Consider the following 15,060-nt stretch of genomic DNA (forward strand, 5'->3'; position numbering starts at 1 on the left):
AGGTTTGCAGAACTCTGTGCAAGTGTCTTGGGTCTTGCACTGAGGAACCTTCATTGCTGAGCAGTTCAGAAGTACCACTCTGTAGTTCCAGTGCAGACTGGTCCAGTGGGGGGGAAAATCACTCACTGGTGCAGGGTAACCCTGGTCAGAAAGCATCAGGCTCACTGAGGGTGACTGTAAGGGAAAGCAGGTGCATGTTTGCCATGCAGGAGGACCTTTCTATTTACATCAACCTAATTACAAAATAGAGGCCTTAAGGAAGAAATGCTGTAAACTCCCCATCTGGGCACACTCACACTTGCCCACCTTGGAAAGCGATCCCTGTCTTGTGCTTAGAGATGCCTGTACCTGATAATACAGGCTGGGGTGGAGTGGAAAGAGCTCTCTGAATATCTGCTGCCAGTTTGATGTAGTTTGGTGTGGGTAGTAGCCCAGCAAGTCCTCTGCACAACACCAAATACAAGAGAAAATGGATGGTCTGGGGGGAAGGGGAGGTCCAGGAAAAACTCATTCTTACAAGAGCTGCCTTGAGAGCTTTATTGCTGAGGCAGGTGTGACAGGACTGTCAGCATGTCAGGCTTGCTCTGAATTTCATTCATCTGCCTTCTCTGGGTGAGTACAGGAGTCAGCTGTGCAGCGGTGAGCTTCTTGACTGGGGAGGGTTTTTGAAATCTCTGCTTGCATAGGGCAGGACGGTAACTAGTAGCTCATACAGGTCTAGCATTACTCTTCAAGGTAGATTCAAGCATTTCACATCTCTGGTGCTGGTGAAAGGAGTGACAAGAATCCTGAGGCTGCTCTTGCCTGTGAGCAAAGCAGGTCCACGTGAACTGTGGCAATCCTCCTTGCTCCTCCCATTACATCCTGCCACACTGTACTGCTGCCTGTGCTGAAGAGGGACACTCAGCTACTGTCAAGGAGCTGAATTCCTGCATTTGCAAAACAGCAGACAGTGAGGTTTGATGGAGATAAGTACTGCATAGGGCTGGGGTGTCTCCCTGGGATGCTGTGGCTGTTTCTTTGTTCCAGCTGATGCCGGGGGCTGTTGGAGGTAAGTGTTACCACCAAATCTGTGTATCCTGTGCTGGGCTTGCTATGATGCTGCTAAGATGTGGCACAGTTCCTGGGCTTTAGGATCACTGTTGGGGGGAAAAGGCCAGGTACTGGGCTTGTTTTGTCCAAAAGGTGAGGAATAGTAAAGAGCTGCCAGAGGCTGCTGTTTCAGGAGCAGCACCCACTGCTGTCCACCTGGTCTAGCACTGGCTATGACAGCTCACCAAGGCATGGCAGGGTTACTCTCAACCATGCTGTGGCTCTGTGCGTGTGTGAAACAGCCAGCTGCTCTGGCAGTGCTCTCGGGGAAAGGAATGGAAGTGATTACATTTTCTTCTCTATCACTGTGATCGTAGCCAAGTACAGAGAAGGAAAGAGGGACTTTGGTTAGGGAAGGGGCAGGAGACAGGGAGATCTGGACCCTGTTCTCAGCAACTCTTGACAGTGTCAACTGTTGCCTACACAGTATACAAAAGGTTTAAACTGCTTGTTTAACATTGCTCTGGAGGTCATACACAGCCTTTTTCTGTCAAACATACTTGCTCTGCGTAAACCAGTGTTCTCTAAACACAGTGTCTGATGCATTAGTGACACAGAAAAGAGCAACCAACATGTTGGGGCCTGTCCTTGGACCCCTGCATTGCTTGGCCTGTCCTTGGAGCCCTGCACTGCATGGCTGGTGTTTCTATTGCATTTTTTCATTACCATGTTCTGTAGCTCCCTCACAGATGGGAACATCTGAAAACATAAATTTAATGACATATGGGTTAATGAATGCATGCATTAATTTAGATTGACCTTAAGATATCACTACATTATTGCTTTCAGGCATCACAGCTCTATATTCCAGCAACGGGGTCTAATCCTTGCCTTATAATCACACAGATTTTTAATTAGTTGAATAAAGCACCTCTTGCGAGTGAAAAGGGTAGCGCTGACTTGTAAGATGAAGGATAGTCTTATGATAAAAGCAGACCATGAAGCTTTGACGCCGCACCTGGTTCTCTTTGTTTTAGTCTATGAATTTGTCGAAGCCACCTGTCTTTGAAATATGGAAAATCAGAAGTTCAGCATATTGTCTTCAAGCACAGGATAACTGCATGACCCTGGGTGAGGTCAGTGGTTGAAGTTTTTCCAGGTACAGCAGGAACCATTGCCAAGCAGGTACCTGAGTGTTATCTCAGGTAAATATCAAGGAGTCCTTCCAACCTGCTAAAACCAATGTCAAACTCCATTTTTCTTTCCGGCTATATGGTGTGGGATTAGCAGAAACCCCGAGGTTGTGGAGTCCAGCCTCCTCCTGTGTTGTGTGGCCTATGATGACAGTTGTCTTCAGAGACCTCTTGAACCCCTCCTGGAAGGGGTTTTGCTTTCTGCCCTGCATTACTTTGAGTGAAAGGCTAACTCTACCTGCATTACTCTGAGAGTTATCAGTGCCCTGGCTGAATTTATTCATGGCTGTTTTCTGCCCATATTTTCTTTCATTAACGTTAACCCTTTAGTGCTGGGGGGCATGCTGCCTTCTGAGGCATGTGGCCTTCTGGTACATTTGTAGACTGTCATCCTTCACTTTGCTGGGCCAGTGTATTCAAAACTGGGGGCCACAGCTGTGTGGGGGACGTTGCGACAGGAACCACGTCAGTGCTGCCAGCGAGGCACAACTCCCTCCCTCCACGCCTCCCTCCCTCTGGGGCTGTGCTGCCCCAGCCTAGGCCCACATGCTGGTAGGAGGCCAATGTGGTGCTGGGAAGCACCATGTGATGCTGCACAAGCCTTGGTCACCCTGTTCCCACCCACCTTTCCAGCAGTGCCGAAGGAAAATTAATGGCCTCTGTTGTATTTCATGGCATAAAGACCAGGAATGAAATCCCAAACTCCAAGGAAGGACTTGGTTCAACTACACATCTCAGCTCTACCTCCTCCAGCCCTGCATGGCTGGGGAAGCAGCCTTGGTTCCAGCATGGAGAGCTGCTGGCAGCGCAGGGTGCTTCCCCTTGCCGTTTGGTAGCTTTTTCCAGAACAGGGTTTATTTAGAGTGTTTTTTGGTGGCTTTTTTCCTCTTCTTTTCACATTTCAAAATTCTGGGAGTGATGCGCAATTTAATGCAGAGGAGCACCCTTTGGAGATGCGGCACTATCATTTTTTACGCAAGCTCAGATTTTGACACCTAGCTAGCTTTCGGTCTGATCGAATTGCTCATCACCAGCCCAGGCGTGAATAATACAATACAGAAACTGCCGATGCTCAGGCTGCTGCCAAAAAGAGTGCAAAATTTAGAATCATAGAATGGTTTAGGTTAGACGGGACCTTTTACAGGCCATCTAGTCCAACCCGCCTGCAGTGAGCAGGGACATCTTCAGCTAGATCAGGTTGCTTAGAGCCCTGTCCAGCCTGACCTTGAATGTTTCTAGGGATGGGTCCTCCACATCTCTCTGGGCAACCCATTCCAGTGCTTCACCACCCTCATTGTAAAACATTTTTTCCTTATATCCAGTCTAAATCTACCCTCCTTCAGTTTAAAACCATTACCCCTTGCCCTGTCACAACAGGCCTTGCTAAAGAGATTGTCCCCATCTTTCCTATAGTCCCCCTTTAAGTACTGAAAGGCCGCAATAAGGTCTCTGCAGAGCCTTCTCCAGGCTGAACAACCCCGACTCTGCCTGTCCTTGTAGGAGAGTTGCTCCAGCCCTCGGATCATCTTTGTGGCCCTCCTCTGGACCTGCTCCAACAGGTCCATGTCCTTCTTGTGCAGAGGACCCCAGAGCTGGACGCAGCACTGCAGGCGGGGTCTCACCAGAGCGGAGTACAGGGGCAGAATCAACTCCCTCAACCTGCTGGCCTCGCTTCTTTTGATGAAGCCCAGCATACGGTTGGCCTTCTGGGCTGCAAGAGCACATTGTTGGCTCATGTCCAGCTTTTCATCCACCAGTACCCCATCTATTAACCCCCCAGTAAACAGATTTAGCAGAATCAAAAAGGCTTTCAGCTGGGCAGGGAAAGCCACCTGCCCCTCTCCTGGGCCCTCACAGCCATGGGCACCCCCAGTGTTCTCCTTCGCTTTAATTTCCCAGCGTTAAATTAAATTTTGTAACGCAAAGAGAGAAGAGAGCGCCACCTCCCAACGGGCCCTCAGACCTGGAAATGGGGGACAAAGCCGGGGAGGTGGGGTGGGCCGCTGCGCGAGGCCCGTCTCCATGGCAACGGGGCGGTGCCGGCTCGCGAGCGCGCCGATGCCCGCGCCCGCTGCCGCCTCGGCGCCGGCGAAAAGGTGCGGGCGGGGCGGGGTGGAGTTTGGCCCTCGGGGGCCACCGTCGGCCGGTGACCGTCGGTGCGGGAAGGTGAGCGGGGGGAGGCTCCCGCTGCTGCTATGGCAACGCGACCGGCGGGGCGGGCCTCGGCGGGCGGCGGCACCTTGTTCCCCGGGGCCGGGGGGGGGGGGACCTGGCGGGGCCGCGGTGAGCGGGGTGTCCGGGGCTGAGTCCCGCGGGGAGCTGGTAGTGCCGATGAGGGGAACGGTGACCCCATGGCAGGAGGGTCCTCAGTGAATACGGCCCCGTGAGGGGCCGCTTCGCCTGGCGGCGGGTGTTGGGGCGGGTGACGGGGGGCGGCCGGGGAGCGGCGTTTGCCCGCCTCGGAGTGCGGAGCCGGCGGTGGGTTTGGGTTTGTGAGCCTGTATGTATGTATGTATGTTTTGGTACAGAGGCAAAATGATAACGGCCCACCGCCGAAATCCCCTTTTCCTTGTGCCTGTGCCTAGCTTGTGCCTGAATGTAACCCCCTAGGGATGTTATTAAGCTTTGCAGAACGATTCAGTCGCAGCATACACCCCCTCCCCTCCCCCAGTTAGAATAGAAGCAGGTGAAAATGAAGACTTGAGATTTTCTGAGTATCTTTGGCTCCTATTGAAGCTGAATCTGTATTCGACTTTAATTTAAATCTTTACAGTTTTATCTTTACTTCCTATGATCCTAAATAGAATAGGAACTGATTGAGAATTTTCTGAAACAAGGTCATTACACTGAAGTTATCTCTTCAGCCCTGACTATTTTCTGTTGCAACAAGAGAGGCTCATTTTTATGCTGGTTCCCTTTATTATACAGATTCTAAATAAATTGAACAGTTTGCGTTATCTGTGTTGAGTGTCACAGACTGACATGAATGTGTTTGGTCAAAGGCACAATTCAGCTTTGTAGCTTGTGCATCCCCTTACCATAAGATGAAGAAGTAAAAAAGAAATAGTTCTTTTGTGCTGAATATGTACTAGAGCAAAATAACCTCCATTAATAACCCAGGTACGTGTGTCTACCCAAACCAAGGGTATTTGTGAAGGAAGGGGCATTTCCAAGCAAAAAGGATTACATGTTGTATGAGAAGAGGTGCAGGAAAAACATGATGGAAATAGACATGGTGTGGAAAAACAAGGCAACAGTCTGAACAAGTTTGAAAATTTAAACTCTGAGAAATCTTGAGTGATTCCCATGGCAAGTGATGGCTAAAAAGAAGTGAATTAGGAGGAAGAAAAATACCTGATTTTCTTGAACAAAATATGGATCAAGCAAAAAGAGCTTTTATAAAGTTTTTATACAAACAAGTTTGCACCAGAAGTGCCTAGATTTATTACCATTATTTCCCCTTAAACAAATATTGACTAAATTTTGAGGTCTAAAAGAGCAGCACTCTTGTCAAGCATGAAACACAGAGTTTTAAGAAGTGGAGTGGGTATTCATGCGAGTAAATAACTGAGAACTCCAAGATGCTCATCAGAATTTAAAATGAAAGTTTGAAGGAATTTAAGGAGCATCTTCTGAATGGAAGAGTTTTTACAAAATGCATGACAAAATGCTTAGACAGATTGGGAAGTCCAGGTGCCACCCTTCTGGAAGGGCAGGATGATCATGCAGCAAGAGCTGTCTTTGTTGTTCCAGGGCCATCCAGGGTCAGAGCTAACTCTTACATCTGGAATTGTGTTGCCATATGCTAATGCTCGTATCGGGATCTTTGAGTATGTTGTAAATGACACAGATTTGTCCTACTAGAGAGACTCTTAAAAGTGGCACCCTCCAGCCTACAGCAGAAGGTACAAATAGGAACTTTTGAATAATCAACATTTCCTTCTTTTATGTTGCTTCTGCAAACAGTAGTAAAAAAATTAGGGGAGGAATGATGAGTGGCTAAACCTGTAAAAAGAGCAGAATCTGCTGTCTAGGCTGATGTGTGTGTCTCCATGTGTCTTTAATCCTTTTGTGTCTTTGGATGGATACAGATACCTTCAACTGAGTGAGCTGAGCACAGAGGAGGGCTGGCAGGCAGTCAGCCTGGACCTGCAAGCACTGGCAGTTAAGCAGTACTTCAGGAACTGTTGGCACCTGTATGCTATGCAGTCCAAAGATTGTTTAAAAGATTCAACTGTTATAGTGGCTCATCTCCAGTTTTGTCATGAATATGACTATATCCAGCCTGAAGAACTGGCTGTTGAGTGGTGGAACACTGGAACAGGTTGCCCAGAGAGGCGGTAGATGCCCCATCCCTGGAAATGTTCAAGGTCAGGTTGGACGGGGCTCTGAGCAACCTGATCTAGTTGAAGATGTCCCTGCTCACTGCAGGGGCGTTGGACTACATGGCCTGTAAAGGTCCCTTCCAGCCCAAACCATTCTATGATTCTATTTCCCATTGTTGTCCTCCTCAGAAATTCAAACCAGAACTGAATCCTTTTCCCAGCAGTCTCAATAGGACTCTGTGTGACTTTCTTTACCCCTGATACCAGTGGAGGTGATATGGTTTGAAAGCTAGCTGCTTGCAAATGTTCGGTCACTCTAGCAGAATGTTCCTGTCAAGAGTCCAATGAATGCCTTCTCATTTTAATATGTCATTATGGGAAGCTTTTTGATAATTCGATCTACTGTAAGCGATGGCATGGATCTTCTAGGAGTTGTGCTTCCCACATCTTCATGATGTAACTTTAAACAAGTTCAGATTCCTTTAAAGGAAAGTGGGCCAGGCAGATGTAAAACAACAATGTAAAGCACACCCGGGAGCAATGAAAGCTGGCAGTACTACTAATAACCATAAACCAGTGACGCTTCATTAGAAGATGGGACTAACACTTAAGAGATCTTCAGTTCTAGTATTGGCTCTGTCAGAGACTCACTGCAAGACATTAAGTCACCTCAGTTTGCTTTGACTCAAATCTTCCCCTAGTAGTTGGAGCAGGAAGTGCCAAAACCATTCATGTTTATAAACCAGCAGTGATCCTTAGTTCTGAGGTGCTGGGGTACTATCTAACGTGCTTGTATTGATACTGCTCACAAGCTTGATGTGGGCGACATAAGAGATATCAAAGTTCTATATTTGTGTGTCACCAGAGTTTTAAAACAATTTTTTTCCTCTCCTTTTTATAGTGTTGCTCTAACACATCACTAAAATGAGTGAAAAGGATGACCAAGGAGATCCAGCAGATATGGGTGACTTAGCAGAAAGTGGAGAATATGAGGATGACTTTGAAAAAGACCTTGAATGGCTAATTAATGAAGAAGAAAAAGAAAACCTTAGTGAAAGAGAGGTATTTGTTAAATTAAATGCTAGTTGTCTTATTTAGAAGACAAAATTGAGTAATATTTGGAATCATAAGCACAAAATTCAATAGGGTTTGAAATTTCTAGGTGTGAATTTTGACAAGGAAGGTTATTTGAAATTATAGTGAAAAAAATAATTCAGTGAACTGATTAGTTTGGTTATAACTGCCTTAAAACAGAAAATACAGTGTTCACTGAAAATAATACGTTTGTTTTCAAAGTACTTCTGTGTTCCTTTAAATGTTTGTGCAACACACATTGTTCTGTTTTTATGCTGTCAGTGATTGCTTTACTGTGCAAGCCGTGATTAGTTAAACTTTGTGCAGATGTGAACATGGAGGAACTGCAAGAGAGTTGTTAGTGCACAAAAAAGCTATTAGTTATGACATGCACTACTTGGCAGCCTGTTTTAGAATTAGGGTAGTTAGTACTGCTCTTCTCTCTTGCTATTTTGATACTGGTCTTAGTTGGGAGAATAGACATAGTTTATTTTAATTTTTTTCTAGAATCCTGAACAAAATCAAGAGGATATTGAAGCACAAATTGTTAAAGTTGTGGACAAGTTTGAGGAAGACAATGAGGAAATGGAAGAAAATCCCGATCGGCTTTCAGAGGCAGATGTAGATGTGAAAGTGAGACCCTCCAACGAACAGAGTTTGGAATGCAGCTCTGATATGAGACAGGGGGACCATGTATCTGATACTGATAGTGAAAGCTCTACACAAGAATCCAAGCTGGAAAACCAGCAGGAACTGGATGAAGAAGAGGATGAAGAAATAAAGCGTTACATCTTGGAAAAGATTGAAGAAGCCAACAAACTGCTGGAGAATCAGGCTCCTGTGGATCAGAACAGAGAACGGAAATTAAAATTTAAGGATAAGTTGGTGGATCTTGAAGTTCCGCCTCTAGAAGATGCTGAAGTTTGTAAAACTGACCTTGCAACAGGAGATGATGTTTCAGATAGGCTATCTCAGTTGCGTATTTGTAATGAAATGGGACAGGAAAACACATCACTTTCACCATGTGCCGGCAAGGATGAGGAAAAGAAGGACAGTAAAATCCTAGTAGAAAAAGATGGGAAGTTTGAACTCTTAAGTTTACGTGATATTGAAAGCCAGGGCTTTTTGCCCCCTATAAGTGTTTCTTTTACTGATATTGAAACTCAACGTATGTCTCCAAAATCTTCACGCTATGGTCCTTTGGGCACTGTCTGTGGAATGAAGGAAGTATCTCCAGTAAGACCAGGAGCGCATTCTTTTTCTCCTGGCGGAGAAGAGTGCGTGTATTTCCCCAAGCCTCCATCTAACCCTAAGCGTCGTCCAAATTCTGCTATCAATGCTGCAAGAGGTCTGGGAAAACGGAAGACTACGCAGAGAGCACAGTCTGCAAACATGCCCGTGAGAAGCTCCACTTACTGTCTTTCTCCCAGACAAAAAGAATTGCGGAAGCAGTTAGAACAAAGGAAGGAAAAACTGAGGAAAGAGGTAAAGACACAGAAGTAACAAGTAGATCACAGTGACCATCCTGTTCCTGTGCTTCACAGAGACCACATGTTCAGGGCATTTACTCTATTTCCATGATAAAAGAGGCAGCAATAACAATAATAATAATTCTCTCAAGTTTGTACAGAATCTCTCAAAACTCTTTTCCTTAAAAGAAAAAAAACCCCACAAAGTGGCATAGGATCATGCTGTGCTTACAGGAGAGATCAAGTATTTATTTAGTATATCCTTCATAAATAGGCCTTCCTCTGCTGCATTGTACTTACTGGTTTTGCTTATTGACTCTCTTTCTACCTAGGTTCCATTACAGGCCCACCGTTTACTGGGACGCAGCATGTGGTATTGCATCTACACAGATTACGCTGCAATGCAGGAAGTTAACGTTAACCACAGTAATGCAGGTGCACATTTGGGTACTCATGAAGTATGTAATAGGCAATTATCATCTGTGAGATGTTCAGTCATAAGATTTACACAGGAGAATGACTGTGAGAACTATGAACAAAGCGGGTTGTGTTTAACTTCAAAAGTGGTGGCATGCCTTGTTGTTGCATAAGATGCATGCAGGTGAAGTCATGCTGACCAATAATATAAGTGGTTACTTTTTTCCTGAAAAGATTTTGCATGGGTGAGTGTTGTAGTAAGTTTTCTCAATGAGTTTGTGTCATGGTTTAACCCCAGCTGGCAACTCAGCACCACACAGCCACTCGCTCACTCTCCCCGCAATGGGATGGGGGAGAGAATCAGGAGGGTAAAAGTGAGAGAACTTGTGGGTTGAGGCAAAGACAGTTTAATAGGTAAAGCAAAAGCCATGCACACAAGCAAAGCAACACAAGCAATTTATTCACTCCTTCCCATGGGCAGGCAGGTGTTCAGCCATCTCCAGGAAAGCAGGGCTCCATCACACATAATGGTTACTTGGGAATAGACACACCATCACTCCCAATGTTCCCCCCTTTCTCCTTCTTCCCCCAGCTTTATACACTGAGCATGATGTTATATGGTACGGAACATCCCTTTGGTCAGTTGGGGTCAGCTGTCCCGGCTGTGCCCCCTCCCAACTCCTGGTGCGCCCCCAGCCTGCTCGCTGGTGGGGTGGGGTGAGACGCAGAAAAGGCCTTGGCTCTATGTAGGCACCGCTCAGCAGCAACGAAAACATCCCTGTGTGTTATCAATACTGATTTTATCACAAATCCACAGCATAGCCCCATACTAGCTACTATGAAGAAAATCAACTCTATCCTAGGCAAAACCAGCAGTTTGTTGCAAAGTAGGTTTTTTTCCTCCTTTTCTGCTCATCAATACTACTTTTTCTTATTTGGTTTTACCTGGGCGGTAAAACAAGACAGAGGATAAAAAGAAGAAAATATTCCCAATGCTGGGGTTTAGTCTTCCTGTATCTATAAAAAGCAGTAATTTAGAAGAAAAAAAAATCAATTTTAGAAAATCAAATCAGTACCTTATGTATTACTGGGAAAAAAGTCCTTTTAATTTTTTCTCAGCTCCTTATTCAGAAAAAATAATGTCTAATAGAGAGTCAGCCTCTGACTGCTGTAACAGGAACATCAGAAATCTTTACCAAATATTTTAAAAACTTAGATGTTTTTCTTGACTTTGCATTACGATGATACAATTACGAAAAGGTAACATACATAGTATGTTATGTATGTAAAAAGAGCATGAAGCATCTACCATTTTTCTGTGCCATGATGAGCTGGCTAAGTAGCTTCAAAGGTTGCTTTCTATCCAAGGAAATAGGCCTAGCCTGCTTTATTTGAAAACTTTGCTGGGGCTTAGCTCAGGAAGGAGAGGTATGAGGTATGAAGAGTTACTGATGTGTTTTCTTTGTATAGACAAGACTAGATCTCTTGACAGCACATGCTGCCTATTTAAGGTAAAAGTTAGTGTGGTGGAGGTAAGGAAGATTATTTTCTTAACAGTGTGTGCTAAATCTCTTCCTCTATTGGCTGACTTTTGAAAAAGGTAAGAATGTATTACGATATTTCTTCATTCTTGAATGGAGTTCTTCCACTCTGTGATGGATCTCACAGGCACGAAACATTTCTTGACATTACTGGAATCCATCCGCTTCATTTTGGTGGGGTTTCTTTCATTTCGGTCAATTACAAATTGTAAATTTGGAGGATAGTCTGAAAGTTGTGTGTAGGTGCAAGGAGCATCATCTATTCGCAAGAAGAACAGATTTCTCTGAGTGTTGAAATGAGTGGGGTTTGTAGATTTTGTGTCAGAGAGAGTCAAAACCTGGTAAAATATCCTAATCAGCTTTTGAAGACTTTGAAAGCCTTTGTCTTCCTTGTAGATGCTTGTCGTTAGCTAAAATGCAGTTAATAATCAGAAAAAATCCTTTTCTCAATTTTGTAAAAAATCAGTTCATTTTGTAAACTTGAAAAAAGTGTTAAGCTATTAATACTCCTTAAGTAAATATATTACAACTTCATGTCCAGAAAAAATATGCTTATTTATAAGGTCATGCCTGCAGTCCATAGGTAGTTAAATATCCTTTAGAGTTTGGTGGTCCGTCAAGCCTGAGAGCTGTGTTCATTTTTAAATGCATCAGTTTAAACTGATTTTAAGCCAATCAGAGCTATTGAGGAGGCTTAATTTCAAAAGTTTTCACCTGTGGATATTGAAATACCTGTGAGTTGAGATGTATCATGGAAATGGATGTAATCACAAAAAGGTTAGACTGAAAGTATCTGAATGTAACATGAACCACAGAAGTGCTCAAACTCGTTTCTTCCTAAAAGTATTGTCAATTATGATGCAGTCTTTGAGCATTCCTGTTTCATCAGTATTTTTGTCTCTCATGCAATTCAAATGGCTTATTTATTTTCTATGAAGGCCTTTGCAGATTAAGATGATTCGCTTAAAAACTAAGCTTATTCACTCTTCATTCTATTCAAGGAAGAAGAAAGGAAAAGGGAACAAGAAGAACAGAAGAGAAGAGAGAATGAGATGGTTTTTAAAGCTTGGTTACAGAAGAAGAAAGAACAAGTGCAAGAAGAAAAGCGAATTCGTCGTGCAAAGGAACTAGAAGACTTGAACAGCAAAGTAAGATCTCCCTAATGTAGGATCTCAGGATCTATAGTGCTCTTGTTAAATAGGGACACCAAATTCTAAGCCTGTGTTCTTAACCAAGCATATGAAAATTTACAGTGACAGGAAATGTTTTTGTTACATTGCTTTCTGTGAAGAGCTAGATTGACACGCATGTTTAGGATTGTTCTGCTTGGCAGGGTGGCTTGCGTCGTAGAAGCTGCATATATGAACTAAATAGCTATAAAATCACAGGAGATACAGTAATGCTTGTTTTTATCAGGAGAATGATTTGATTGAACCCTGCAGGGAATAAGCAGCCAGAAACCCTTTGAAGTGTATTCCTTACCATTGGAACTTGTTGGCAAGCAGGTAATGCACGTGACCTGACCAAAACCTGAAGATTCAGATGCTGTGTTCTGAAGTTCCTCTGCCTTGCAGTGATGGGCTTGAAAAGCAAAATTCAGTTTGTTTTTTTTTAAAACAAACCGCTTTGAATGCTTGCTCAGGTATAGATGCCATGCCAGATTAGCATGTGCTTTAGTTTGCTTATAAAGTGTGTTTCATGGATGGGAGATGCCAGCAGAGTTCAAAATATTATTATAATGTGATTAATATAAAGGTCATTTAATTATAAGCCTTGAATGTATGTCCTTTTTTTGTTCTTAATAGGAGAGGAGCAGGAATCCAGAAGAAGCCTTCAAGTTATGGCTTAAAAAAAAGCACCAAGAACACATGAAAGAAAAACAGATAGAAATATTGAAACGCCAAGCTGAGGGAATTGCCTTTTTTCCAAGAACTGAGGAATGCAACAGAGCCTTTAAAGAGTGAGTAGGGTTATTCCTAGGGAATCATATTTGAAAATTTTGTAGTCTGTCAGCTTAAGACTGTAGTTATTTTATGGTACATCTTTACTGCTGAAGTCCTTATTGGTGAGGTTTTGGGGTTTTTTTGCATGAATATGCCCTCATAAACTTATACCCTAGTAGAAATACATCAATTCCTTGATGTTGTTTGTTCACTGTTGTGAAATTACTTGTCCAAACCTGAGCTGAAATGGTGAATTACTTCTACTGAAAAAGGGAGATCCTTCTTCTCTCCCTCTTTTTGCCTGTTCTGGAGCAGGCTTGGGCTGATTCAGTTCATTAAACAAGCCTAAAGTTAATCCAACAAAATGGATTAAACTTGAGTCCATGAGTTGAATCAGCTCAACAAAAAGGGGGGGAGGTAAAGGTGGGTGCAGAAGCAGAAGAATTGGGATGGAGAAGTAGTGCTTCCCGAGTTGAGGAGTGGCAGGCTTTTATGCTGGCTTAGCCATGACGCCTAACCTCATCCTACAGGAGAAGGTGACTCTAGTTAAACGGGGGCAAGTCTCCTTGGAAGGGATGACGTAAAACTTACTATTGCAATTGGCACTACTTCTGGTCCTGTTTCTCTCTCCACAGATGGCTAAAAAGAAAGAGAGAAGAAAAACGAGCAGAAGAACTAGCTGCTAAAGAGAGAGCAAGGCAGCTTAGACTAGAAGCCAGACGAGCAAAACAGATGCAAAACATCCACTGCATTAGTTCAGAGCTTAAATCCTTTCGTTTCACAGACCACTACAGTTGAAGGTTTGATGTAACCACAGTGTTCTTGGTATCAGCCCTCTTCATTTTTAGGGCTTGAGCTTTTGCTCTTTACAGCTAGTGTGTGTGTGTAGTGTTTTTAAAGCTTTCAAGCAAGTTTAATAATTACCTTCACTGACAAGGATTTTACTATCTATTTATTTGTACTTCTGTTGAAAAGCCTGCTTTTATGTCTAACTCAGGGATTTTCTTGGTTTGACTAAACCTAAATGAACGTGAGATCTATACACGAGGGTAACAAATACACATTCCTGTCTATAAAAGGCACTTTATACTCGACTCTACCATGAATTCCTGGATGCAGGCTATTATGTAAAATGTTGAATTATTGCTGGATTAATAGTGCTGTTCATTGCTGCTTGTGACAAAGACTGTAAAAGGTGTTGTGTTGTTGGAAAATGCTGTTTCTTATACCACTTTCTATTGATCTGTTGACCAGCTGTTAATTCTGGCTAGACCGGAGGACTCATTTTAGTTCAGGGCAAGTGGTCATTGAAAGCTAACATGTATGTGAATGTGCAAGTTTTTGAACCTTATTTCAGTAGTTTTCTATGCCATTAAATTAAAAGGTTGTGTGAATTATGACCTTTGCCAATATCAAGGAAGCTGGATTCTTGTATACATGTCCATGTTTGCTAAATTATAATAAACTACATCACTGTAGCCATCTGAGTGAACTCTTGTCAGAGAACATGCTGAGGTCACTCATGAAATCATAAAGTTAGTGGAAAATGAAGAACATTCTGTCCAGCTACATGTCTAACAAATTTCATGATAGGGCATCGTTCTGATGTTTTTCCCCATTGAAAGCATTTTCTGGAAGTACTGTAACAAAAGGAAGTGTAGTAGCTGCAAAGTAAATTTGCCATTAGTATTTTTTCTCTTACCCTTTTGGAGATAGGTATAGGCATATTGAGAGAATACTGGTGTTTGACCGGAGGGTGCTGTGTTGAAGCTTTTACCAGCACAGATAAGGGGCATGGATGTGAAATGAAAATTGCACATGCTAATGAGAAACTTAAGTAACAGGTGCCTTCCTCCTTCCTGTACCTTCCCCTGACACCACAGCAAGAAACGCTTCTTGTGTCTAGCAAGCAAATGCATGGGGAAAGTTTGCAAACGTTCATGCTATCTTCCTAATCATAGTAAGCTACAAAAGAAATGCTGCTTGGTTCATTACCTCAGACCATTGAAGTGAAGGGTTTTACAGCTCAATGATGACTATATGAATAGTTCCTTTTCTGCTGCAGA

The 15,060-nt window shown here is 43.5% G+C and overlaps 1 protein-coding gene across 5 annotated transcripts; it reads left to right on the top strand.

Annotated features, from left to right (window-relative positions):
* Positions 1-870: 870 nt before the first annotated feature.
* CCDC181 (coiled-coil domain containing 181) lies at positions 871-14,472 on the top strand. 5 transcript variants are annotated; one of them, XM_064466914.1, is made up of 6 exons: positions 871-1,051; positions 7,452-7,612; positions 8,132-9,109; positions 12,053-12,199; positions 12,857-13,011; positions 13,630-14,472. In XM_064466914.1, the coding sequence occupies exons 2-6, from the start codon at positions 7,475-7,477 to the stop codon at positions 13,790-13,792; spliced, it is 1,581 nt and encodes a 526-aa protein (XP_064322984.1). In that variant the 5' UTR covers positions 871-1,051; positions 7,452-7,474; the 3' UTR covers positions 13,793-14,472. The 5 variants fall into 5 exon arrangements, with proteins under 5 accessions (XP_064322984.1, XP_064322966.1, XP_064322956.1 ...); XM_064466896.1 differs by lacking the exon at positions 871-1,051 and adding an exon at positions 2,009-2,168; XM_064466886.1 differs by lacking the exon at positions 871-1,051 and adding an exon at positions 2,150-2,237.
* The last annotated feature ends 588 nt before the right edge of the window (positions 14,473-15,060 follow it).

Source organism: Phalacrocorax carbo, chromosome 1 (assembly GCF_963921805.1).
Source record: "Phalacrocorax carbo chromosome 1, bPhaCar2.1, whole genome shotgun sequence".
Lineage (NCBI taxonomy): Eukaryota > Metazoa > Chordata > Aves > Suliformes > Phalacrocoracidae > Phalacrocorax > Phalacrocorax carbo.

Bases quoted from the DNA above. Each gene is read 5' to 3' on its own strand.
- CCDC181 (XM_064466914.1), top strand. From the start codon at position 7,475: ATGAGTGAAAAGGATGACCAAGGAGATCCAGCAGATATGGGTGACTTA. The intron at 7,613-8,131 runs GTATTTGTTAAA...ATTTTTTTCTAG, and splicing joins AAAACCTTAGTGAAAGAGAG to AATCCTGAACAAAATCAAGA. The intron at 9,110-12,052 runs GTAAAGACACAG...ATTCTATTCAAG, and splicing joins AGGAAAAACTGAGGAAAGAG to GAAGAAGAAAGGAAAAGGGA.